Below are 27,514 nucleotides of genomic sequence, written 5' to 3'. Positions count from 1 at the left end.
GACTCTTGACACGCACGAGGCCAGCGGAATTTATCCCCATTCGGCCTACAGGACGTCAAGCGCATGCGCGCTTTTTAAAAACCTTCCCAGGCCGTTCTTCCCGCTCATTTGCGAAGCGACCGTTCCCTCCACGAGCTTCGCCAGCTACGGGAGACCGGCTTCTGGGGCGCGTGCGTGAGATTATTTTGCCCCGCCTCCTTGCCATTGCGGAGCTCAGCGCCGCTCGCACACGGGCCCCTCCACCAGCCAATCACCCGCCGCCCGCCCGGCCCTCCTGACAAGAGCCGCTCGCTCGTCCGAGGCGCCCCCCTCCCCCACCTCGGCAGCGGCCCTGAGGAGAGAGGGCGTGGCGCTCAAGCCCCGGCCCGCCTCGTCATTCTAGCCCGCCGCCTGCTTTTTTTTTTCCTGGGTGGCGTGACGTCAGGACCCGGAAGCCGTTGGGGGCGATGGCGGCCGCGGAAGGCATGGGGCAGCAGTGGGTGCTCGTGGAGATGGTCCAGGCCTTTTATGAGGTGAGCGGGGGAGCCTCTGGGGCCACGTGAGGAGATCCCACTGGGCTGAGAGAAGTGGCGGCAGGAGTCGCCTTCACCCCTGGCCGGGGAACGTTGGGGTTGAAGGGAAAGCAGTGGGACTCTGGCAAGGAGGTGGTGGTGACAGGCGACGCCTGGGCCGCGGAGAAGTAGTAAAAAAATAAATAAAAAAATCCCGGAATTCTTTAAATAAGCTGTTTCTTTGTTTTCTAAATCCTTGTTTTAATTTTTTTAAAAAAATATCAAATATAAACAAATAATATCACACTAGAGTTGACAACAATGAAATTTGGGAAGTACAATACAGTAACACATAAACGAAAATTAAAACGTGTATGTTACTTACTGTGAAGGGTTTGCAGCGAATGGACTATGTCAGCTTTTTGCAACAAACAAAATAATCAAAGCGGTACAGCTTTGGCTGGTGCACTTGAGAAGACAGATATCTATTATCTGGCCTTTAAAGCCAGTGGCATGTTTTCTAAATCCTTTTTATATTTTAGAGCAAGAAATTAAATCTTGTTCTGAATTGTGTCCTGCTTAATAAAATCTCATCCAATAGCTCCTGTAAAGCCCAAGACGATGCCCCTGTAGACAGGGCAGCCCTGATCGTACAAGAAAAATATTCTTGTTGACAAGAAGGAGAAGTTTAACTATATTTGGTCAATCTTTGAAGGAGCAATACTTATTTATGTGTTTGTGTGTCTAGTCCTCATAATGAGTCTCCAGTGATAGTAATTTAAAGCAATAAACCTGGACTTGCTTACTTGTAAATTAACGCTGTTGAACAGAATAGAAGCAGAAATGGAACTGGGTTGTAGGGCTTGTTGGGGTAGAAAAATATTCCAGGGCTCTATTTCTGTGTGTGTGTGTGGGGGGGGGGATTCTATTTCTAAAAATGTATGGTTTCAGAAAATAATTGCCAATAGAATATTAGGCAGCTTCAGAGTTGTAGGGAATGTTTCCCAGGTGATCTTTGGGAATTGTATGAGAGAACGTAAGTTTTGCTAATGGGGGAGGGGGCTAACACAATGAATACATATAGTAATGCAAAAAAATCAAGTTATGAATTCACTTGATTGGCTATGCTAGTCAAATCTAAAGGGAAACTAAAATTCTTATTTATGTCTCATTTCACATGGGAGAAAGGAGAGTGGAACTAGCAATCTGATATATGCACTGATCTGATATACAAGTAGTGCATGTATTGTACATGGAGAGTAATAGTGAAACATGTGCCCCAGTGACCTCTGTGGAAGAGCTAACTTCTGTTGCAGTAGAGGAGTGGACATGTTCATAATGTAATGTATAATTGTTTGGATGAGCTAAAATTAGTGTATCAACAGTTTTCAGTCCCTGTGGGTTTTCCTTACATATAAATAATACAAGGGAGATACTTGCTATACTGTTTTTAATTTTTACAAGTTTTAGTCCAATAAAAATTTCCACAAAAGGCTGCCAATTTTTTTGAATATAACATTTACACACTTTAATTTTTATTTATTTATTTTAGTCAAAATAGGCATGCTAAATCATATTTCACTCTTATTAATGGCATCCAAACATTGTTCTAGGAAATTTTCCAGTTCAGGTTGTTCCATGATCAAAGAATTATTGGTCACTTATAATTAAAAGCTAAACTTGTTTGGTTACAATGTTCATCCTGCTTTTCGGACAAATTATCTCCAAACATGGTTCTCATCAATCAGAAATTAATTGTGGGTAGTATTAATTAAAATGAGGTCCAGCCTTCTGACTCACAAAGTGATTAAAAGGTTGGCTCTGGGATGTTTTCTTACACTTACTCTTGTCTGGATACAAGGCAGTCATGATATCTTATTAAGATGGTAGTCTAAAATTACTTGCTGCGAATGAAGGCTATAATTCAGGGTACACTTACCTGGCATAAGTGCTGTTGAACTTACAGTAGTAAGACTGGTTTCTGGGTAAACAAACACACATCCAATTTAATTTGTTGGGGCTCATTGTAGGGTAAATATATTTAATGCTTGGCTTCTAGTTTTGAGTATTGTTAAATTATGTTTTTCATTAGATTGTGTTCTCTAAGTCCTACTGTATGATTTCATTTTCTCCCCTAGAAGTGTTTTGTGTCAGTTATTAGTTTCCCTACTGTACAAAGTGTTACTGAAAAACGTTATTTGGTTTTTGAATTGAAAGTAAGGAGTTGGTGGGTGAGGCCTGTAGACCCCAGTGGTAGAGGTAATGCTTTGTATGCACAGGACCCCAGCTTCAAACCTAGGTATCACCTGTCAGAGTATCTCTAATAGCTCCCAAAATGACTCATCCAGCATAAAGAATTGATTGCTAGTTGTCAAGGGAGAAGCCATAGTTCAGTGGTAGGTTTCATGCTGTGCATCTAGTAGGTCTCACATTTAATCCCCAGCATTTTTGGTTAATTGATCACACAATAGGTTGAGATAAATAACTGCCTGAGACTTGAGAGATGGTGCCACCAGTTGCAGTAGGCTGTACTTTGTTAGATTGACTAATAAAGGCAAGTTCACGTATGTTCACTGGGTTAAATAGGCCAGCAGTTTGATTCAGTAGGAGTTCTATCAGAAGTAGCACAGTGTCAAGTTAGAAGCAGTATCTTATAATTCAAAGTACAGAGATTGCAGACCAGCCTTGTGAAGAAACAAATGACACTCCACATATCAGATAAAGTCAGAGAAATTTGATTGGTTTAGCCTGCAGTGTAATAAAAACTAAGAATTATTTCCCTAGGTATCTGAACCCCCCCCCTCCAGTCTACATGACTACATGGTGTCTAGTTTAATCATGTTCAGCAGAACCAACACATCATCAATATCACATCCTCTAATTCTCAACATGGGCAAATCTGTGGATATTTGTATCCAGAGTCGAGCCATGAACAGATAAGACAGATCTTTCTACACACCTGAAAAAAGTCCTGTGTGTGTGTTAAGTGCTGTCAAGTCGCTTCCGACTCATGGCGACCCTATGAATGAAGTCCTCCAAAATGTCCTATCTTTGACAGCTTTGCTCAGATCTTGCAAATTGAAGGCTGTGGCTTCCTTTATTGAGTCAATCCATCTCTTGTTGGGTCTTCCTCTTTTCCTGCTACCCTCAACTTTTCCTAGCATGACTGTCTTTTCCAGTGACTCTTGTCGTCTCATGACGTGACCAAAATACGATAGCCTCAGTTTAGTCATTTTAGCTTCTAGGGTCAGTTCAGGCTTGATTTGATCTATAACCCACTGATTTGTTTTTTTTGTTTTTTTTGGCAGTCCACGGAATCCGTAACACTCTCCTCCAACACCATATTTCAAAGGAATCTATTTTCTTCCAATCAGCTTTCTTCACTGTCCACCTTTCACAACCATACATAGTAATAGGGAATACGATGGCATGAATTAATCTAGTCTTGGTGGCCAATGACACATCCTTACACTTCAAAATCTTTTCCAGCTCCTTCATGGCTGCCCTTCCCAGTCTCAATCTCCTTCTCTGATTTCTTGGCTGCAGTCTCCCTTTTGGTTGATGGTGGAGCCAAGGAATAGAAAGTCTTCAACAATTTCAATTTCCTCATTGACAACCTTAAAGTTGTGTAATTCTCCTGTAGTCACTACTTTTGTTTTCTTGATGTTCAGCTGTAGTCCTGCTTCGGCACTTTCTCTTTTAACTTTCAGCAGTAGTCGTTTCAAATCTTCACTGTTTTCTGCCAATAATGTAGTGTCATCAGCATATCTCAAATTATTGATGTTCCTCCCTCCAGTTTTCACTCCACCTTCATCTAAATCTAATCCAGCTTTCCTAATTATATGTTCTGCATAAAGATTGAAGAGATAGGGAGATAAAATACATCCTTGTCAGACACCTTTGCCAATTGGAAACCATTCCGTTTCTCCATATTCTGTTCTAACTGTGGCCTCTTGTCCAGAGTACAGGTTGCGCATCAAAACGATCAGATGTAGTGGCACACCCATTTCCTTTAAAACCAGCCATAGCTTTTCATGATCCTAGGTTTGCAAAAAAAATTCATGATCCTAGGTTTGCAAAAAATTTGGCAGCTTAAACGAACAAAAACACTGGGGGCTTAAAACTTTCCAACATTATACAAGTAGTGCTTGTAGCTTTAAGAAACTAATGAACTCAGTGGTCATTGTTAGGTAACCACAACATTATTGCCAGTCTTCAAGCACTGGTTTCTGTCAGTAAATGGGGGGGAGGTCCTTTTCCAGGTCTTTTTGGACTCATGGGGCCAGAGCCAGCAGCTACCACTGGGTGACTTGCTACCATATGACTTGTGTGACTCACCCAGCCTGGCTGCTTGCTACAGTTAACAGCAGCGACTGCATGAAAGCCAGTGTGGTGTAGTAGTTAGCTCATTGGGTGACTTTGGGCCATCTGTATATGCTCAACCTAACATCCCTCACAGAGTGCTGAAAGGATAAAACGGAGGAGAGGAGAATGATGTAAGCTGCTTTGGGTTCCACGTGGGAAGAAAGTTGGAGTATATATGAAGTAAATAGAGAAAGCTGAAGACGGTGAGGTATATAAAATAAAAGTTGGTTAGTGAGTAAAATTGGAGATGAGATGGGGGCTCCCAGAAGGAAAGAAAGAGGACATAGTGTGGGGAAGGGGATACAGGGGAAAATGAAGTGAACCCTGCAAATTCTTGTGGGTTTCTTGCTTGTATGCTTGTTTCTGAAAGCAGTCTAACCTTCTGCCGGTGTTTCAAAAGCAGAGACATGTACTTAAACCTTTTCAATCTCACATACTATTGAACTTCTGATACTGAAGTTCACAGGAACTTCTTGGGCCACGGTGGTGTATGTTTGTATGTTCTTTGTGTTTGTTGTAATGGGAGGATGGTGATGATGAAGACACTATGTAATGGGGGAAGGAGTGTTCAAGGGCACAGAAGCAATTTGTGAATTGTGTTCCATGCTTTGCTGATTGTGTTCAGGGTATTTATCAATTAATAGTGTTCAGAGATTACCAAAATCCTGCATGGTGTCTTAAAAGTTGCCCCCTTTATTCTATATTAATCTCGTCAGGTTGGAGGCTTCTGCACAAACACCCCTATAAAATATTATGAATCTATAAACTAAGTTTGTAGTTTCAAAACCACAAAATGCTTCCATATTATATTTGGGCTGAGATGAATAAATAAACATGCTTTCAGTACCTTCATGAGAATACATAACAGCTTCTATTCCTCTCCCGTGCTTTTTAGTATCACTAAGGGTCTCGCTACATGAGACGTCTAACTAAGGACTCATCGCAGCCCGGTGCAGCTAGAGGAGAGGCTTCAGGCTTGGCTGGGAGACATCTGAGTGTCCTGCTGCCAGTCACATGGTACCCAGCAGTGGGATGCTCAGCTGCCCCCCAGCTTCCTGGTCAGACCCTCGCTGGGCTTCCTAGAAAGAATGCTTACAAAGTCCATGTAATTGTGCTATACGATGACTGAAGGTACAGCTAAAATGGTGAATTAAACATATTTTAAATAGATGGCTATCTTGAATAAATTATTAGTATTCATTCAGTATTTTTGTTTTAATTTCTAGGCTCCAACTTATCACCTTATTTTAGAAGGTATTCTAATCCTTTGGATAATCAGGCTGCTTTTCTCCAAAACATACAAGCTTCAGGAGCGATCTGATCTTACACCTAAGGTTTGATGTCTAATATACAAATCAGTACTGTTAACAGAATGCTAATGTTCAATATTTGTGATGGTTGTAATGCTTGGTATAAGAACTGCAATATACTCATAGTTATTCAAGTCCCATTGGGCAACCGAAGTGACTGTGTGCTGAAATTACTGGGTATTATTAGTGAGTTTACCCTATAGGCGCCTGTACTTGCATAGGGAGAGGAGGAAGGAGGAACATGGTTACCGTATTTTTCACTCCATAGGACACGCCTGACCATAAGACGCACCTAGTTTTTAGAGGAGGAAAACAAGAAAAAATCTTGTTTTCCTCCTCTAAAAAGTTGTCTTATGGAGTGAATGCCGGCTGGGCGCGTGCGCGTCGGGACAGCGCGAGCCGGCATTTCCCACCCCGACAACCAGCTGGGAGGCGGGCGGGGCCGCACAGAGCCAGCTTTGCGCATGGGGACGGCGCGAGCTGGCGTTCCCCGCCCCGACGGCCAGCTGGGAGGCGGGCGGGGCCGCACAGAGCCAGCTGGGCGCGTGCGCGTCGGGATGGCGCAAGCCGGCGCACGCACCCAGCCGGCTCTGTGCGCCCCCCCCCCGCCTCCCAGCTGGCCGTCGGGGTGAAGAACGCCGGCTCGTGCCGTCCCGACGCGCACGCGGCCAGCCGGCATTCACTCCATAAGACGCACAGACATTTCCCCTCACTTTTGAAGAGGCAAAAAGTGCGTCTTATGGAGCAAAACATACGGTATTTATCATGAGAGCACTTTGTACTATATCAGGATGCTTTCCCCCCAGCCACACATTTCTGTGGTTCCAAGCCAGTATAAATAATTTGTAATGTTTAGGGATACTATAGTGATGAGTAAACATTTTTGTGTTGGTTTGTTGAAAGTGTTGAGTGGCGAGTTTAGAGAAAATTGATTGCTTTTAAGTCTGAAACCAATTGCTTGAAGCTGCAAGCAGGTTTTCCTTTATTGGCCAACTTCTCACAACTCTTTTCAGTAGTAACTTTGCATTAGGCTGTTCCATTTTGCAGTAATGCCTATTCATAGATCGCTTGTTGAAATCACTTTTAAAGCCGTCTAAGCTGATAGTATGAATTCCATAAGGTAGTTGTCACTAAGCGGAAATAATTCTGTAGCACAGGAAACATGGTATTTACATGACAACCATGTTTCTCCAGTGGAGCATGACATGTTTTGCAAAGTTGTGCTTAATGTGAACTGGAATGTTGTGGTTTGTCATAGTTCCCTATTTCAGCATGTCTTGGAAATATGTGAATTGCAGGTAGGGAATCTTAATTTTAATTGGTGATTTTAAATCTTGAAAATTAAAATAATTAAATCAGTCTATCATGTTTACCTTTAATAGTTGTATATCCTTTTGATTCACCAAATGCGTAACTGTCACAAGCTACTTTGATCTAGCAGTCTTTTTGCTATTCTTGTAGTAGTAAAGCTCAATAGTTTGGTTTTACTCTGTTTTAGGAAAAAGAAGAATTGATTGAAGAATGGCAGCCAGAACCTCTTGTTCCTCCTGTATCAAAAGACCATCCAGCTCTCAACTATAATGTTGTTTCAGGGTAAATCTAGAATGAAGGAATTTCATATTAGACATGTCTCAATCCTGTGTGTTTACTTTTGATGAGCATCTCTGAAATGTTTCCAGGTCCCTGTTCATCGCGCTTCCAGCTACCCCAGAGACCTGCTTTTGTAGGCAATATATGGCAATCAAAATATTTTACTCAAACTTGCTTTTACGCTGTAGCTGATATAGTTCTTAATGTATTACTTTGAGGACTCTTGAGAATGAAGGCCTCCACATGACCAGCATGGCTTGCTGAATACAGTTCAACCAAGGAGCTTTCTGACATGTGGTGGGTGCCAGCAAGTTGACTGAAGAATTTTAAGTCACAATGGGGTTCCCAGGTTGCTAAAATTTATTGCATTATGTGAACATCATTCACACAGTTATATCCACATTACAATTGTGATTTTTAAAAAAAAAATCTTCAAGTATATTGAAATGTGACTAAATTTGTCTTGCAGAATAATAGGCATCTCCTAGTGTATGAAAACTCCATACTGGGTTGAAATGCACTTTCACAGAAGTGTTGAATCCTTTAAAATGTATAATTTTTGAAGATGAATTTAGTGGCAGACTGCTTAGTGGTGGGAATACAAATGATAGTGAATGCTATAAATTTACCTGTCGTGCTATGTTTGAATTCACTGTATAATAATGACTGATAGGTTGAGTTAATTTACTCATGCGAACTAGCACTGCAATCCCGATGCTTACAGCCATTGTCTCATGACTTTATAATCCTTTAAAATAAAATACAAGATCACTAGCCTTATTAAGCAGTGCTTTGTAGTCATGTGCCTGAAATTGCTAACCCAAAAGAGAAAGAAAAATAGGGCTACCCCAAGCAACCTGACAGCAAACCAAAAAAGGAAAAAAAGATGCAAGGTGACAGCTTTATTGTTATGTTAAGCCCCTATGCTTTTCATGTATATTCTTCATCAGTGGGATCAGAGTTCCTTTTTTGCTGAACCTTTCCACAGCAATTAATAAAATTCAACTGCTGTGAAAAGACTCAGCAAAAAGGAACTCTGATCCCCCTGATGAAGCTTATACAGTGAAACATGTAAGGGCTAGCGAAAATAGTGAGGTTCAGTTGACAAGTTAATAAACATAATACAAAACACATAATACAAAACTATTTTTAGCTCAGAAGTAAGGATTTGTATCGGTCATTAAGCTGGTAGGCTAGTATAGTTTTGTACAATTATTAATTGTTTAGAAAGTGTAATGACAGTGCGAGGACCTTTTGGATTATTAAGCATAAGTGGACTCATTATTACATTCAGAAAATAATAGGAACTAATATGTGGCATTACCAGTTTTATAGTATTTTGATAAAGCTGTACAAAATGCTTGTAGTACCAAAACATAGCTCATAATGGTTACTCTAGTGAACTCTGCACTAATCGTTTTTACTCTGTTGTTCTGTCTTAATTTTAGCGGTTCAATTTGCAAGCCAAACTCCCAAGCACAACTTAATTGAAGTTCATCCATCTTGTGTTTTTATGAATTAAACAGTGACATATTTTAAACAGTCTAGAACAGGGGTGTCAAACTGAATTTTTATGAGGGCCAGATATGACATAAATGCCACTTGATCGGGCCAGGCCATGCCTCACTGGCCCAGATAGAGATTGGGGAGGTGGCTGCCTCAATTGGTTCACAGGCCGGATAAGAGCTCTCAAGGGACCGGGGCCAGCCTGCGGCCCTTATGTTTGACACCCCTGGTCTAGAATTTCCTGAAAGGTACTTAAAAATTTGATTTATTTTATCTTGCATTTGTTTTTTAATCATGTTGTGTTCCCCAAGCTGTGAGAAATATTAAAACTCTTATTTCATATATACATACACACACATGTGGCTACCTTGCTAAAACTTGTGAAACGTATTAACAGAAAAAAGAGATTTTCTTTACATAGTGGGATAATTTGCTCACGTACAAAGACACACATCCATACTTATACAAACAGTTGCATAGTTAAACATAACATAAGAAAGGCCGTGCTGGATCAGACCAAGGCCCATCAAGTCCAGCAGTCTGTTCACACAGTGGCCAACCAGGTGCCTCTAGGAAGCCACAAACAAAGACAAGTGCAGCAGCACCATCCTGCCTGTGTTCTACCGCACCCAAAATAATAGGCATGCTCCTCTGATACTAGAGAGAATAGGTATGCAGCATGACTAGTATCATTCTAACTAATAGCCATGAATACCCCTCCCCTCTCCTCCATGAATTGCACAGGGTCATGTCATTTGTCCCTACCCCCCAATATTTCCTCCTTCGGTTCCTTGACAGCCTCTTTAGCTTCTTACCCTTTCCTGTTTCCTTCTGTCCTTCCCTCCCCCTGGCATCCTCTCCTTGGGAACACTCTGCACGGGCTGGGCCCAGTTGCACAGTAGGGAATGCAGAAGGACCTGCAGGGGATGTCTCACACTATTCCACTTTTCCTCCTCCTGGCAGCCCCCATATCCTCACATTTCCTTGCTTCATTCTCTCCTTCCCACCCATCAAGCACCCTACTTTTTATCTGCTGTATTTATTAATTATATTTCATTTATATCCCACCTTTCTCCACAATGGAAACCCAAAGCATCTTATACCATTTTCTCTATTTTATTCTAACAACAATGCTATGAGATAAGTTATGCTGAGAATGTGTTGCTGCCCCAAAATCACCCAGTGAGCTTCCAGATCAGAGTGGGGAATCAAACCTGGGTCTCCCAGATACTAATCTGAAACTGTAACCCAGGGGTGTTGAACTCATTTGTTACAAGGGCCAGATATGACATAAATGTCATTTGGTCAGGTTGGGCCATGTGTATCATAAAATTTAATGCCAGGTACCAGAGATGCAAACTTTATAGAAGACACAGGCAAAGCCAATTAATTACTTAAAATACAAACATGCTTAAAACGGGGGGAGGAACCCTCAAGGGGCCAGATCCAGGCCCTGGGGCTTATGTTTGACACCCATGCCGTAGCACTACATCAAACTGGCTTTTGTGTGGTGGCAGCTGTTGACCAGTAGCAAGCAGCCAGACTTGGATGAATTATGCAAGTCATGGCCTAGCAAGTCACCTGGTAGTTTTTGCCAGATCTGCCCTGTGATGAATCCTTTTTCAAAGGCCTAAATAGCCCTTTCTTGAAGAGTTTGCAGAAGTTGCCAAAGTAGTCTTCTCAAAAAACATATCTTCTTGAAACACAAAGTTATATTGACTGTTCTTAAGCTGAGCTGTGTTTAATGTTTTTTTTAAGGCCCCCAAGTCATAACATTAATGTGAATGGCAAAGAATGCATAAACTTTGCATCGTTTAATTTCCTTGGACTTCTGGATGATGAAAGGATTAAGGTGAGTATCTTAAATAGCTGCTGAAATGTCAGTGTATAGCAGGGGTGGGGAACCTTTTTTCCGCCAAGGGCTATGTGGATATTTATAACATCATTCGCGGACCATACAAAATTATCAATGTAAAAATTAGCCGACCAAGCCCCAAGCAGGCAGATGCCCCAGATTACCCCCCTGTGTGGGCAGGCAGGCATCCAACTGGTGGAGCACTCACCCACCTGGTGGCACAGGATGGTCTGTTGCACCAGCCGGGTGTAGCCATCCAGCCACATGCCAGAATTGCTTCTGCTCCACATGGTCAGGGCCAGATTCTACAGCCAGCTCCTGCTACCTCTGCCTGCAGGAATGAAATGAGGACACCCTGGCTAAGAACTCCCCCTCCCACGCCCATTCTGGCCCTACCCCCTTTAACCCCTCCATTGTTGCCACTTCCGCCCCCAGCCCTCTTGTAGTACAGAGGGAATACATTTCTCAATGGCCTGGGTGGGAAAGGGTTAACACAGTTTCTTGGGTGGTCCTAGCAGCTCCATAGCTAATGACTCTTCTGCAAGGGGGGAAAAGGTTCCTTTTCTTGGCAAAACAAACTCACATCTGCTTTGAATAGAGGCTATTCCTGTCTGCGGGAGGGGGCGGATCACCAGTCTTAGTTCCTTCTGAGCTAGAGATCTGCCAGGAGCCACGAAGGGCCAGACCAAATGATTTCGCGGTCCTTAAACGGCCTCCAGGCCTGATGTTCCTCACCCCTGGTATATAGTAAAGTTTCACAAACTTGGTAACTGCATGAATTATCTACCCAAATCTAATACTTCCTTAACTAAAGAGACATGGGCAGCCCATTCCTGAAGGCGGGGGGAGGGCAGTTAAGCTGTGGCAGGGAGTGGTGCAGCCACGCCTCCTCCAGAGGCTTCCCAGCCACTGAAAAAGGTTTAAACCATCTTAAAAATAAAAAAACTAGAAAATGCCCTCATTGACTGCAGCGAGGCTTCACCACCAAAAAAGGTGGCATACCAATACTGCAGCTCAAGGGGGAATTCCCATGGTGAAAGGGGTTAAGAAGCTGCCTAAGGGCAGCTCTTCCCCCAGGAACGCTCCCCCCCATGCTGCCACGGGCTGTCTCTTCTAGGAATTCCCTGCTGGCATGGCTGCACTGGTGGCGGGGGCCAAAGCAGCTCCACGGCTCCCCGATGCTGGCATATTTGCCCCCAGGATGGCATAAGTGCCCCTTATCCTGGGTTAAGGGAGGACTTACGCTGACCCAGGGTCATGCTGGCTTCGAAGGAGTTTCACCTCCCCCCCTTCAGGATTGCAGCCATCATCTTTGACACAACAAATTTTTCATGAACAGTGATTGATGTCTTTGAATATCCTTCATGATTTCCTTGGTGGAGGATATATGACTGCAGATGCTTACGTCCCATTTATTCTCAGTTGAAGCTTTTAGCTATTGTGAATTTTGTGCATGTGAATTTATAAAATAAAAGCTCATTGATAAGATAAAGTTTTACCTTTTCCAATTGTTTAAAGCGACAGTGCCCTTTCTAGTTAAAGTTCATTACATAATTATGTGACAAATGTGTTCCAAGTGGTCACTGTGAAATCAGAATTTCAGGTAACGGGAGCCTTTTCAAAATGCTTGTTTTTTAAGGAAGGATGGTACAGGTCTAGGATTTACTAATATCTTTAGGGCCCGCTGCTGTTAGAAGGGAAGACGTAAAGCTAAGGTTCTGCTGCCCTTGATTAAAATGGCTATTTGGGATGGTGCCATTTTTAAAAAATCTCTTCGACCCTGAGGTTTTCATCTTTGTTCCTAGAGTTCAGCCTGCTTAGCTTTAGTGATGTAATCTGTACTGAATCCTTTTGATCTCTCTCTCTCTCTCTGATCTTGTCCATGAGATGGTTGTGTTCCATCAATCTGAAGAAACTGCAGTGTGAAAGTGTCAGTGCTGATAACGCAGAACAGGACTGTAATGATTTCTGCAGCAGAACTGTGTTTTAACTGTTTCATCTCTCCCCCATGTACCTTTAAAGAATGCAGCCCAAGTTTCTGTGACAAAATATGGTGTTGGAACTTGTGGGCCTAGAGGATTTTATGGAACTTTTGGTAAGTTATAGCATATTTTTTCTTGTTCCTATACAGTATTAGAGGTGTGTGTGCGCGAGTGTTTTGTTGTCAAGTCACAGCCGGCTTATGGTGACCCATTAGAGTTTTTAAGGCAAGAGACATTCAGAGGTGGTTTGCCATTGCCTGCCTCTGCATAGTGACCCTGGCATTTCTTGGTGGTTTCCCATCCAAATGCTGACCAAGGCCAACCCTGCTTAACTTCCGAGATCAGGCTAGCCTGGGCTATCTGGATCAGGAGTGTTGAAGATGCCAATAAGTAAAAGTTACCTTCTACAAGGGTACATGGGAGGGCATTCTAATAAATTCTCACTCATTCTAAACCAATTTGCTTGGCAGTGTGAAAGGAAGTGTGTGTTTCACACAGTTGGGTACACAGCTGAGTAGGTGTGTAGAAGTGCCTTCTCAAAGAGCTGTGTATTATTGGCATTTAGTTATTGTCCACCTTTTTCATAGAGACTGAATGTGGATTATGCAGTGTAAATCAATACAGTCAACATGATGGGACATCCAATAAACAATGCAATAGGATTTGGATTGCAGGAATCTGAAACAAGAGGTGGAGAGGGTTGGTGGGCTGCATCCGTACAGCAAAGAAAGCCTAGAGGGAGATTGTAGTGGCTTCCATTAGCCCACTGGTTATAAGAAGATACCTATTTAAAAATTCTATCAGAAAATCCATCTCCAAAAAAATCCTTGTATGAGTCCCTAAATGTAACAAATGTAATCTTACCTGTGATGGATGGAATCTTGTACTCCTTGAAGCTGCAAGATGCAGCTTGGGAGCATGTTGTTTTCCCTGTAGAGGCGCCTGGCTGGACTTCCATGGAGAATTATGGTCTTGGAAGAGCTTCTGGAAGTAGTAAAGAATTGAGGAAAGAACTGTAGAATTTGTCAGCTGCCTCACACTACTACTTTTACTGAAAAAAAGGCATGACGTTCTGTCTAACCCCTTCCAGCTATGTGGGCCATAGGCCCTGCTTTAACCCTGAGTTGCTGAAGACCAAGGCAGTGTCTGTCACTCAGTGGAAGGCTGGGAAAAAAATATTGTAGAATGAGTAAAGTGAAGACCACAATGCATCAATTTTTGAACAGATGCTTTTATAGAGGCCACAAGAGGGCAGTCTGATTTCTGGATTAAATATTTTAAAACTAATATCTGCGTTGCTGGGTTTGTAGTACCTATTCTGACATACTAGATGTGTGTGGTGATTAAGAAGTTTGAAGCCTAAGCCTCAAGCAGGGGAGTTCTATCATGCAAATCCTCCTATGAAATTCCCTACCTGTGTTTAATCTCAAGACATGAGGATGTTTCACATTCCTCTTCTGTCTCTATAGAGCACAGCATAGACAGCAATACAGTGAAGATGGTTTCTCTTATGGTCTGACTGCCTGAAAGTTCTCTTCTGAGGCTAGGGCATCTTGGAGCTGTGGGTGTTTACCAATGCTCTCCAGGGAGGCAGGACCAAATCTTATTGGCTGTCTCCTCTAGGCGGGAAACAGCCCCGAACTTCCACTTTCCGTCCTGCCTTTGAGGGGAGAGCAGTGTCTCTACACAGTTCGAGTGAGTTCTGTAGGCTGTCTTTTCTATTATATCCTATTCTATTGCTTCTCTCCTTTTTTTTCTATTAGGCTTTCCTTCCTGCCTCAACTTCTATCTCCCTCTAGTCTGTTCCCGTCCTTTCTCAGCGGGCAATATGGCGGAGGGGAATCAGGTCAGGGAGGACGATCTCCTCTCCCTGGGAGATCGGGCTGGTCCAATCCGCCCCAGTTGGCAGCGAAGCCCTCAATGGCCGGTTCCGCGGTCCATTGGAGAGCACACGCCTGCAAGAAGTCTATAAGACGGGCGAGGAGGCGACGACATCGGCCGGCAAGGTTAAAAAGGCGCGCAAGGGGGGGGTCCCTGCGCCGCCATCGGTAGGCGCGAGAAGAAAAAGGCGCTACCTTAAACCACCCGGCAACAAGGGAAATAATAATAAGGGGAAGGTAAGATCCTCTGCTTCGGCAGTCCCCTTGTCCTCGCCTCCTCCTCCGGCAACTGTTCCTTCGGATCCTCTCCCGGGGAACTTAATTTCTATGCCCCTCCCCAATTGCCCAGCCGGCTTCAGGGAATGGCGGCGCCGGCGGCGGCCATTTTAAACCCCGCTCTCCCGCTTCCACAGGGGATCGGGAATGCAGCTCCAGCGGCCATGTTTAATCCTATTCTCCCGGTCCAGCAGGGAGTGGGGAGCCCAGTTACCTTGGAGCAAGTTTCATTAATGTTTAATTCGGCCCTAGACTGGCAGTGGCAGTTCATTCAGGCTATGATGCCTTGTCTCCAATACCCCACTGTGGGGCAACAGTCGGGCCCTGTTTCTAATCAAAACCCTACCTCTAGACCTCCTATGGAATTGGGGGAGGGATCTGGCCTTTCTCAAACAGCTCCAAAACCCTGGCCTACTAAAGCTGCCATGAAGTCAACTAAATCTTGTGAGCTACGACAAGATCCTTCATTCTCCCCAGTAGACTCAGACGATGAGGGATCTGAGGAAGGGGAGATAGATTCCGATGACGAATTCACTGTTAATGAGGAACAACAACCCAGACTGTTTTCCTCTGTTGACTTTCAGGAACTGCTTGCTAGGGCCCTGGTGGCTCTTGATCTTAATGAAGAGACAGAGTTGCCTGAGGAGCCCCAACCTAAATTAAAGAGAGGGGTGAAGGAATGTTTTCCAAGGACCCAGACTCAGAATAATTTGGTTCCTTTTCCTGAGTTTTTTCAGAAGGCTGTCAAGTCTGAATGGAATAATCCAACGGCTAATAGACAGTTCCCAGCTAACCTTCGTAAACTGTACAAATTGGCCCTTCATGCCATGGACCTCTTAAAGGTCCCGGTGGTTGAGGCTCCAGTAGTGGATATTCATAACCCTAGTCTAGTCTCTGAAGACAGAGCAGGATCTATCAGAGACCATTTAGATAAGAAAACTGAGTTCCTTACACGCAAGGCTCATGAGGCTGCCGTACTATCTATCCAGGCTAGCGCTACCACCTCTATTTTCGCGAGAGCCTCTATCATTTGGATGAGAAAGCTCAGGCAGCTTATTCCACAGGACAACCGTAGGGTGATTGTTGGTATAGATAGAGTATTCCAAGCAATTTCTCTCATGGCTGATGCCTCGCTAGACTCAATGTCCTTTTCTGCCAGGTCCATTGCCTCCCTATCTGCGGTCAGAAGAGCCTTATGGCTCAGGCCGTGGCAGGCTAATTTCAAATCCAAGGCTACCCTAATGGGCTATCCTCTGCAGGGGAGTTGTCTGTTTGGGAATAAACTGTTGAGAATAGAGACAAAAAGAAGGCACTTCCCAAACAGGTTGGGAAGGACAACAGGGGTCAGCCATACCATTCCTTTCGTCCTTACAGACCGACACCTAGATACCGTTCTGAGTATAGAAGGGGCTCATGGTCTAACAAAAGTTCTTTTCGTAGAGGGGGAAAGTATCAAAAACAAGGCCAATTCAGACCAGACAAAGGGGACAAGTTCTCCAAAACCTCCTCCCAATGACGCCAAGGTCTCACAGGAGGGAGGAAGACTGCAACATTTTTTGACAAGGTGGAAAGCATCAAACCCAGACAATTGGGTTTTAAGAATCATATCCACGGGGTATTTTATAGAATTCTCAAGGATTCCCCGGGATCGCTTTCTCCAATCCCCCCTACCTTTAAAAAGAGAAAAGTACTTACGAACCATGCGAACCATACAACACCTTTACAGCATAAAGGCAATAGAGCAGGTACCACCACAGGAGGTCGGCCTGGGGGTGTACTCAATATTTTTCACTGTCCCAAAATGCAACGGGACTGGAGGTCTATTCTAAATTTAAAATACGTCAACAAAAGAGTAGCCCAAAAACATTTCCGCATGGAAACCCTCCGTTCCACGGTGGAGTCTCTCTTGCCACACACATACATGACCGCTGTAGATCAGAGGCTTATATTACAGAGGCTTATTTGCACATACCAATAGACCCAGTTCACAGGAGATTCCTCCGCTTCACACACGCAGACAAAAACTACCAATACAGAGCCCTCCCGTTTGGCTTGACCTCTGCTCCGCGCATCTTCACCAAGGTGCTAGTCACTGTCATGGCTGCCTTGAGACTAGAGGGAGTCCAGGTACACCCGTACCTGGACTACATTCTCATTTGTGCGTATTCATACGAGCAGTCCTTGCATCACACACAGAGGGTTGTCCAGGTCCTGGAGGAGCATGGATATTTAGAAAACAGAGCCAAGAGCTCGCTGGTTCCTTCCAAGACTATGTTATACTTGGGCATAATCATCAACGAATTCCCTCACACTGTCACAGGAGAGAATTCTAAAAATTTCCAAGGCGGCCAGGACCATCTCCAGAAACAAATCAGCACGTCTCAAGTCTCTAGCCAAGTTGATGGGTCTCATGGTCTCTTGCATTGGTATAGTGCCATGGGCCCGTTTTCACTCCAGGCCCCTGCAGTGGCTACTGCGTCCATATCAGAGGGAAATTACTCGCAAGATAGACAAACCGATCATCATTTCTCCACACGTGAAGTTGAGCCTAACCTGGTGGTCCCACACAAACAATCTTTGCCAACCCACTCAGTACCTTCACGAGGAATCTCCAGATTTTCACGGATGCAAGTCTGGAGGGTTGGGGAGCCACCTTTCAGGGACTCACAGCGCAAGGACGCTGGTCCACCCAGGACAGGAGATTCCACATCAATCTGCTAGAAATCAGAGCAGTCAGGCTAGCGTTGCTCCACTTCGAGTCAGCTCTACTGGATCGACACATACTGATCAGAACGGACATTGTGGCCACAAAGGCACATTTGAACAAGCAGGGAGGGTCAAAATCATCAACCCTTCACAAGGAAACAGAACAGATCTTCCAATGGGCCCAGACCAATGTCAAGTCCATCCGAGCGGAACACATAAAGGGGACTCTCAATATTCAAGCGGACTGGCTCAGCCGCCAGACATTGGAGGAGGGCGAATGGTCTCTCTCTCAGGAAACCTTCAGAATCATCTGCGACAGGTTCCAGACTCCAGTGATGGACCTTTTTGCCTCAGCAACCAACAACAAACTGCCGAGGTTCGGCTCCAGGTTCTTTCACCCAAGAACGGAGATAGTCGACTCACTGCGGAGTCCTTGGCCCAGGGGACTTCTCTATGCGTTCCCTCCACTACCCATACTTCCAAAGGTATTAAGAAAAATCATACACGAAAAAGCCAGAGTGCTGGTGGTGGCTCCGTACTGGCCACACAGACCTTGGTTCGTCACACTGAAACAATTGTCAATTCAGGAGCCTTGGAGGATCCCTCAAAATCACCTGTCCCTACAGCAGGGACCGTTCCTTCATCAAGACCCCCTCTGGTTCTGCTTAACCGTATGGAACTTGAATGGGGACGTCTTTTAAAATGCGGTTATTCATCTCAGGTCGTAGATACCATCATCGAGGCCAGAAAACCGTCAACCAGACGTATTTATGACACCTCCTGGAAAGCCTTCATTCGATGGTGCCGTAGAAAGGGAGTAGACCCACTTTGCCCTGGGGTAGGAAAGATCTTAGAATTCCTACAAGACGGAGTTCAGATGCGTCTATCGGCTTCCACCCTACGACGACAAATCGCAGCGATTGCAACAGTGATCCCATGGCTTGAGGGACTTCCCACATCTCGTCATCGTGACATCATCGCCTTTCTCAAAGGGGTGACTCAACTGAATCCTCCGGTCATCCATTTCCCAACGTGGAACCTTAATTTGGTCCTTAAGGCACTCACTCAGGCACCTTTCAAACCCCTAAGATCTATCTCACAAAATTTTTTACGGATGAAGGTGTTGTTCTTAGTAGCCATCACTTCTGCACGAAGAGTTTCGGAGTTGAGAGCACTTTCTATCCCTAAGGGCTTATGTATATTTCATAAGGACAGAGTGGTTCTGCGGCCAGATCCTACTTTCTTGCCAAAGGTGAATTCAGCCTTTCACAGAGCACAAGAGATCAACTTGCCCTCTTTTTGTCCGAAGCCGTCGTGTTAGAAAGAACGTCAGTGGCATACCCTAGACGTCAGAAGAGCTCTTTGCATTTTCATCGACAGAACGTCGGAGTTTAGAAAATCGGATGCTATGTTCGTGACAATTTCTAACCCCAACAAGGGCCAAAAGATGTCAGCAGCTTCCATCAGTTACACTTTGAAATCATGCATTTCTGAGGCATACAGAGCTCGTGGAGCATCAATCCCTGCCGGCATTTCAGCCCATTCTTTACGTAGCGCTGCAACTACCGCGGCCTTTGATAAGCAGGCCCCAGTAGATGAGGGCCGCAACCTGGTCTAGTGTCTCTACATTTACAAAACACTACAAAGTCAATACCTGGTCATCGGCTCATGCGGCCTTCAGCCGCAGGATCCTACAACATGTAGTGGAATAAACTGTTTGCATTACCCACCCGGGTCGAAGCTCTTGCACGTCCCACAGCTCCAAGATGCCCTAGCCTCAGAAGAGAACGGAGCCTTGATTACTTACCGAGAAAGCTCCTTCTGTTCTGAGGCGACGGGCATCTTGCCCGCCCAGGCAAACAACACATTCCATAAGAGACATTTACCTACTACACAACAGTCACAGGGGATAATTACATTTCTACATACATATTACATAATGATATGAGCTCTACACAACTAAGTTTCAAACAGTTAAGTTTCTCAGCTAGGATATCTGGGACAATTAAGGGAACTCTTGTGTTTTCTCAGAAGTCTGTTTTTTTCCTTCTGGAGCTTTCATGTTTCTCGTTGTTCTAATTATATTGTTGAAAGTTTTTCTCCTTATCTATCATGGGAGTTTTCTGCTTTGGGCTAGTCAAGTCTGAAAGTGGAAGTTCGGGGCTGTTTCCCGCCTAGAGGAGACAGCCAATAAGATTTGGTTTTGCCTCCCCGGAGAGCATTGGTAAACACCCACAGCTCCAAGATGCCCGTCGCCTCAGAATAGAAGGAGCCTTCTCGGTAAGTAATCAAGGCTCCGTTCTAGTTTGATTCCCTGATGCTTTCTTAACAGGATGAAATTCAGGACTGTTGAGGTTTCCATGGCAAACTGTTCATATTATCAGTTTAATTTTTGACATTGTAGTTGGCAACATTTTCTTTATCCCTTTCTCTAACCATTCTGGTAGCAGTAAAATAGTGGGGGTTGTTCCACTAGATCCCTGTCCAGGTATTCAGCCATCAGGCTTTTACCATACAGGTGGATGATTTGCTTCTGTTGTGAAGGGTCAGCTGTCACTTTAAATGTACATGCTCAGCATTTAGATCACGATGGGTAGCTGTGTTAGTCTGTCAATAGCAGTAGAAAAAAGCAAGAGTCCAGTAGCACCTTAAAGACTAACAAAATTTCTGGCAGGGTAGGAGCTTTCGTGAGCCACAGCTCACTTCTTCAGATACAACTAGAATGTGAGTCCATCAGCATTTGTTATGCTCTTTGTTGGCTAGTCATTATGCATATAGAAATATCTCCACATACCTTCTCTATCATTATACATTAATATCTGATTCCTTTGGAGATGTTAGTATTATAAAATTAGCCTGAAATTGAAGACTTTGCCCAATTTTTTTTAATCCGTTAGCTGGAGGAGAGGGATTGTGGTGTTTTAATAAAATCTGAAGATACATAATTCATTGTTGTCTGTGGGGAAGAAGGAGGTGCATTTTGGATTTAAAAGTGGGATAAAATATTAAAAATAAATATTGCCTGGAGATGACCTAATAATTGTTTCAGGTCATGGGCGGACATCACTTTTCCAGTCTATAACCATGTGGTTTTATGCTTAGATAAGATTATTTGTATTAATATTAGTAGGTCAGAAAAATAATTTACATGCCAAGAAAAATAAGGCCTCAGTCCAGTCAGACATACGTTCATGGGAAAAATCCCACACGTCTGTTTTCTCCCCATCATGAAGTGAAGACTAGGTAGGTATATTGGGCAGTATTCCTGGACTTCCTGTTTCCTGCAGCGCACTCATGTGGGCTGGCATGTTGATAGAAGGAGTCACTTCCCCCCCCCCCCCCCCGCCACAGTATTTTCACTTTTGCAATGAGTTTATTGTGTTTTTCAGGCAAGGCTTTGCTCAAAATGTACAGCGTTAATTTTTTTGTATTAGATAATGACCTGTGGGAACCCATGAGAAGCTCGTTGGGAAATTCCCCCAATGGTCTCTGCTTTGTTCTCCGACTTCTGATACCTGCCCCTAGCCACCTTCCTCTACCCTTCTACTGCCACCTCATCCCATATTTTTCCTTTGATGCCCTACTTCTTCTCCCCCGTCCTTCTCACTACCTCTCAGACACCAAAAATCAAGATACACATGTTAAAGTAGGACAGGGGCAGAAGCTTGCAGCTCTCCCTCAAGTATTGGGTATATATGAAGTTTTGGAAAACTGACATTTATGGTTCTATAAATATACCAATTAGTACAATTACTAAATCACAAACGATGCATTTTATATTTCAACTTTTCCTGAAATGTCCATGGGGTTGGGGGGGGGGGGCTTTTCCCCATGGCTTCAAAATTTCCAAAAATTTTACATCTTGAATTCAACCTTATTTCCAAACAAAACTATTGTGCCATTTCCCATTATGATTAAAATGCTATATGATAAATCCTACTAACATGAGTGCATCCATTAAGTAATACTAAGTAATCATACAATATGTTTCATGCCTCCACTGAACATGCTAAACAAGAGACAAATTCAGCAGTGTAAAAAGTTGGGAGTAGGGAAGCTGTGGAGGGAGAGGTAAATATGGAAAAATTTTGAACCGTGAAAAAGCGAAAGATGGGAATGAACATCTGGAGAAAAGATTTAACTCCGCTGATTGCATTGCTGGTTCATCTAGCATTTAGGTTACCCAGGGAATTTCAACTGGAATTCTCTGCATTAGTGCAGAACAAAGAAAATTATCCTAAAGCTTCTAAACAAGCCTGTGAAACTTTTCACTATTTTTCATATCTTTTCTGAATAAATTAGTTTCTTTAAAACAAATGCATTTCAAACCACCTCTCTTTGGTGAATATTTCTGGAAGTTACTTTGGTATAGTCCAGTTGTTTTAAAATACAATAGGCCCTCTTGAGGTGATATAGTCAAAAGGTAAAGTGAGTTGCATCACATGAGCAGTTCATTCCTGAGCCTTTGGGGACGGATTTAGGACCTGGAGAGACTGGCGTTGGGGGAGCGGCATGCAGCTCCGTGGTGCCCAGGTACCAGGAGAACTGCTCTCGCTGCCAGCATAAGTGCCTCTTATCATGGAATGAAAGAGCACTTACGCTGGCGGCAGGGTCATGCTGCCTCCTGTGCACTTCCAGCCCATTTCTCAGGAATGGGCTGTTAGTAGAGTGCTAGGCTTAGAGGTTCAATCATTTATTTTACTGTTTGCTGGAAAAGTGTAGTGCAGTAACACTTTCACTAAACAGTAAAAAGAGGGCATGAAATTCTGGATTTTCAGGTGTTGATGACCTTAAATACCTGTGATTCTTTTTTAGAAGAATTGTTGTATTATAAATGCATGGACTACTTTTCTCTAACAGATGTGCATTTAGAATTGGAGGACCGAATCGCTAAATTTATGAAGACTGAAGAAGCTATCATATATTCGTATGGATTTGCTACCATTGCCAGTGCTATCCCTGCCTATTCAAAACGAGGAGACATTATATTTGTGTATGTATCTTTCACATTCACTCTAATGTATGTCTGTTTGTGTAAAAAGGTTTATGACGTGTGTAGAATTTTAGTTCTAGGTGTTCCATCCCAAACACTCAGGGCTAAAATGTAGTAGGGCTAATTCATATAGTGCTTTCTATCCATACAAGAATCCCTTCTATGTACTTCTGTGAACCAGATAATCCTGTCTGTGGAAGTTACAATTCCTATGACTGCAGCTGCAGGGGGGAAAGCAACCACCAACTGTTCCTGCTGCATTTGTTGTTACTAGGCTCACATGCTCTGTGTTGTCCCTGAAAGTGGATAACCAGAGATGGTAGACTCCTGTGTAGAAAGACCGTTTTGGGAATTGCCTCCATTCATCCTTCTCTCCAGAAAGCAATAAAATCCATTCAGCTGCCATATAAAAATAGCAGAAACCCAGCTTTTCTCCCTCATCTGACCTAATGTCTGCTTGAAGACCGTGCAAGCAAAAAGGAATCACAGTACATCCAATAGCTGTATGGGCTTGAGATTTGATGAGTCTTAAGGGGTTCCTTAAGGGGTTCCTTAAGTGGGCATAAGTCAAATAATGGCCAGTGTACAAATGCATTTGGCCACTGTTTGTCCCCCTTATGGAAGCTTCCTGGCTAGCTCCATATCCAGAATTGCTTAGAAGACAAGCTGGGCTGTACAGTGAGGTAGCAACATTTTCCTTAACTGCAACCTTTTTTTTCTTTCTAGTTAAATTAATGTCCGGAGGTTTTGTCAGCTGCTGCTTGTTTTTTGTGTACAATCCAGTTCTATTTTTCTCTGTGGTTTTATAACTAGGAGAAATATTGTATAGGGGACAAATTAATCGCTGTTTGAGTGTGTGAACCTGCTCTTAGAGGAAGCTGTTTCGTTTTCAGAAATGTTTGTATTGATAAGTTCTCAATCTAAATTTATTATCCATTGTTGGATATATTAACTGCTTTAAAAACACCTTTATAAGTCATAAAAGTGAGAATGGAACTCCCAGATGTTCCCATGTGAATGGTCCAATCTGACTTACATTAGATGCCACTTGAGAGCATTTATTTAATCTTGTCAGTTTCAGAGCTGTGTCTTGATGCCATTTTTAAGGGCTGGTTAAAGTACAGCTTTTAATCACTTGTGAAATGTTTTTAAAGCAATTATTTGGTTTTAACAATCAATTGCTGGTTCAAAATAAACTGTTTTAAAATTGCTAGCAGCTGTTGTGATAGTTTTTCAGTATTTCTATAGTTTAGCCAGGCAAAGAAGTGTAGTTGGCAAACAAGGTTCACTTAATGTTAAAAGACAAACAAACTTTTTCTACAGAAGTCTTACTAGTCTAAATGCTGTGTGTGCCAGATGACACAGCTCTTTCTGTGGTGCCTTAGTATTTTAGTCCACGTAATCTGTGAGTAGTTATAGTTTATTTAGCTGGTAATAATTCCCCATGGGTTGGATCCAGACTGATTTCCCCGTTGCGGACCCCTGTCTCCCAGGAGCATCACTTTGTGGAGATCAGTGGGAGGCAGGATGAAGAATTTAGTTTGGATCCAGCCTGATGAAGATAGAGAGTCAGTGTCATGCAGTGGTTAAGAGCAGTGGACTCTAGTCTAGAGAATTGGGTTTGATTCCCCACTCCTCCACATGAAGCCTGCTGGGTGACCTTGGGCCAGTCACAGTTCTCTCCAAACTCTCTCAGCCCCACCTGCTTCACAAGGTGTCTGTTGTGGGGAGAGGAAGGGAAGCCACTTGTAAGCCAGTTTGAGACTCCTTAAAGGTAGAGAAAATCGAGGTATAAAAACCAACTCTTCTCTGCTTCTAGTTGTTGGGCAAATTGTTTTGGGAACTTCTGCTGACCATTTCCTTCATTGCCCAGTACACCCATTGTTTTCTCCACACGAGTATACAGCTGGGAACGGTGGACTTGCTTGCGTAGCCAGATAACATGTTGTGTGAATCGGTATTAGATAGCTATATTGTGGCAGGAGATCAGTCTTGAAAAGGCAGTTTGAACTGTCTTTTTCTAAACGTGGGTGAACTGAGAGGATTCTGTATATTTACAGTGATGAAGCATCTTGCTTTGCTATTCAGAAAGGATTACAGGCATCCAGAAGTGACATTAAGTATTTTAAGCATAATGATATGGCTGACCTTGAGCGTCTACTGAAAGAGCAAGAGATTGAAGATCAAAAGGTATGATTCCTTTGAAGAAACCAAATGCAGTTTTAAACTGGGCAAAGTATTGAATGGTTGCATTGCTCATTATTTCTCTTCTAAGCCCTTCTGAAAGTTGTGTAACATTTGAAACAAATTTGATTGCTATAGTTCATTTACTGTGATGGAGCTGGTAGGAAAACAAAGGAGAATCACTTAAATAGAAGAAAAAGCTGCCAGTCAAACTATGGATAGTTCCCACTATTCCTTCTTATCCTACATGCCAGTTTTGTACTGCATCTATTGACAAATCTATCCTAGAGTAGTTAAAGGGTATTGTAATGGGAGCCCGCACAGTTTTCTGTTTATCCAACTTTTTTTAAGGCAGCGCTAAAACATCATTAATCATTTGAAGAACCTAGAAGGCTTATTGGCCTAAAGAGTTCTTGAGCCCCAAATAATCTTCCCACTGAAAATTTGTTTGATACAGTTGACATTTAGCAGTTCTGAGACTGGTTCTCAGCATGTTGTCAACTTTTGATTGTATTTTTAAAGTGATAAGCTAAATAACAAGTGGATATAAAGATGCATTTGCTTTTTGCATTGTTTGTTTCTCTGTAGAATCCTCGAAAAGCCCGCGTAACTCGAAGGTTTATTGTGGTCGAGGGTTTGTATATTAATACTGGAAATGTTTGCCATCTTCCAGAGTTGGTAAGTAGGCAACTGCTTTTATTTTTTGTTTTTAGCATCTACCCGTAACTAGAGATGATGCAGTCTGAAATGAGAATTGAAAAAGATACTTTGTTTGCTAATGAAAACTTTTTGATCTTGTGCAGTTAACAGTTTGGTAGTGTTTTGGTGCCTCTTACCAGCTGTAAACAGTAGTTCATGGGTGGTTTGGGAGCAAAAGAATGGAGCGCAGTGGTGCCAAGGCAGGATGTATCTTTCTGCCATGTGGAAATAGTCTTCTGTCCAGGCGCAGCTGCGTCCCATTCTTGTGTCCTTGCTGTTTGGCCGGAAGGAAGTAGCTATTTGAGATTCAAATTTATTGCCAAATCAGCGTTTGACTCTCTGCATCCATAGACTAAGCAGTAAGCGAGTTTCTATAAGTATATTCATGTGGATTCCACAGTTATGCATAAGACACCATATATTCCAGAATACTAAGAACCCCTACTTTCATTTTCTTTACAAGTAAATCTTCAGGACTTATGGCTGTGACAATAATATTTAAAGTATTGACGAAGGCTCTCAAGGTCAGAGTTCATTGGTTCTTGTAGGTTATCCGGGCTGTGTAACCGTGGTCTTGGTATTTTCTTTCCTGACGTTTCGCCAGCAGCTGTGGCAGGCATCTTCAGAGGAATAACACTGAAGGACAGTGTCTCTCAGTGTCAAGTGTGTAGGAAGAGTAATATATAGTCAGAAAGGGGTTGGGTTGAGCTTTTGCAGGACAATGATTCAGCTCAACCCAACCCCTTTCTGAATATATATTACTCTTCCTACACACTTGACACTGAGAGACACAGTCCTTCAGTGTTACTCCTCTGAAGATGCCTGCCACAGCTGCTGGCGAAACGTCAGGAAAGAAAATACCAAGACCACTGTTACACAGCCCGGATAACCTACAAGAACCAATATTTAAAGTGTTTGATAATGTCTATTCATCTTTCATAAGTGGGGAGGGGAGCCATGAGGCTTTCCGCTTGGTTCAGGAGATGGTAGTTCAGTGTGTTCTGCATAACCCACTTTCCCTCTCCCAAAATTAACAGAAGAAAAATTAATTCTGCAAACTAACACAGTACATTTAAACCTGCTTAATTTAAAAGGTGGGGTAACATCAGTCATGTTATCACTTTTCCTTTCTGCGAGGGGAGGCAGAGAGAAGGAGGAGATGCTTGTATCAGTGATAACACCTACATTTGACTGGAGAATGCCAACCTTGAGGGTGTAGGAATCACAGGCCAATGGTCTAGATAACTGCTTGGAAATATTTTAATAGACAGAATTTGCATTGGTAGTTTCAAAACTAGGCAATTTAGCAGTACAGTCCTAAACAGAGGTATACCCTAAGTCCACTGAAGTTCTGAAAGATATTGAGGAAGTCGCCAAAATACAGGAAGTTGTATCCTGTGCATAGCTAGTAGAAATATGTGTATAAGGACTCAAATGAATAAGGTGAAATATTCGGGTGACAGCTACACATTTCAAAGACTTAAGGGCACTTCAGTTTTCTGCCAGTTCTCCTCTCCCACTGCAGATGGCACCCCCCATTTTTCTCCCTGTGCAGTTCCTAAGTGTCTGCTGATCCCCAGGAACAAAACTGCTGGATCAGCGGGTTGAAGTGGGAGGGGAAATCAACAGAAATTGACTCCCCCTCTTAACAAAACTTAAGCGCCCTCACATCTTTGG

At 43.2% G+C, this 27,514-nt stretch overlaps 1 protein-coding gene across 1 annotated transcript in view; it reads left to right on the top strand.

Annotated features, from left to right (window-relative positions):
- Positions 1-449: 449 nt before the first annotated feature.
- Positions 450-27,514, top strand: part of SPTLC1 (serine palmitoyltransferase long chain base subunit 1) — a 39,954-nt gene continuing 12,889 nt past the window's right edge. The window contains exons 1-8 of the mRNA XM_056848271.1: positions 450-512; positions 6,083-6,190; positions 7,665-7,759; positions 11,021-11,114; positions 13,140-13,212; positions 22,822-22,954; positions 25,015-25,144; positions 25,727-25,816. Coding sequence (XP_056704249.1) covers positions 465-512; positions 6,083-6,190; positions 7,665-7,759; positions 11,021-11,114; positions 13,140-13,212; positions 22,822-22,954; positions 25,015-25,144; positions 25,727-25,816 — 771 coding nt within the window. The 5' untranslated portion in view covers positions 450-464. The remainder of the gene's footprint in view (positions 513-6,082; positions 6,191-7,664; positions 7,760-11,020; positions 11,115-13,139; positions 13,213-22,821; positions 22,955-25,014; positions 25,145-25,726; positions 25,817-27,514) is intronic.

The sequence above is a fragment of the Euleptes europaea genome, chromosome 4 (genome assembly GCF_029931775.1).
Source record: "Euleptes europaea isolate rEulEur1 chromosome 4, rEulEur1.hap1, whole genome shotgun sequence".
NCBI classification, from domain to species: Eukaryota; Metazoa; Chordata; class Lepidosauria; order Squamata; family Sphaerodactylidae; genus Euleptes; species Euleptes europaea.
This window is presented reverse-complemented; position numbering and strand designations above follow the sequence as displayed.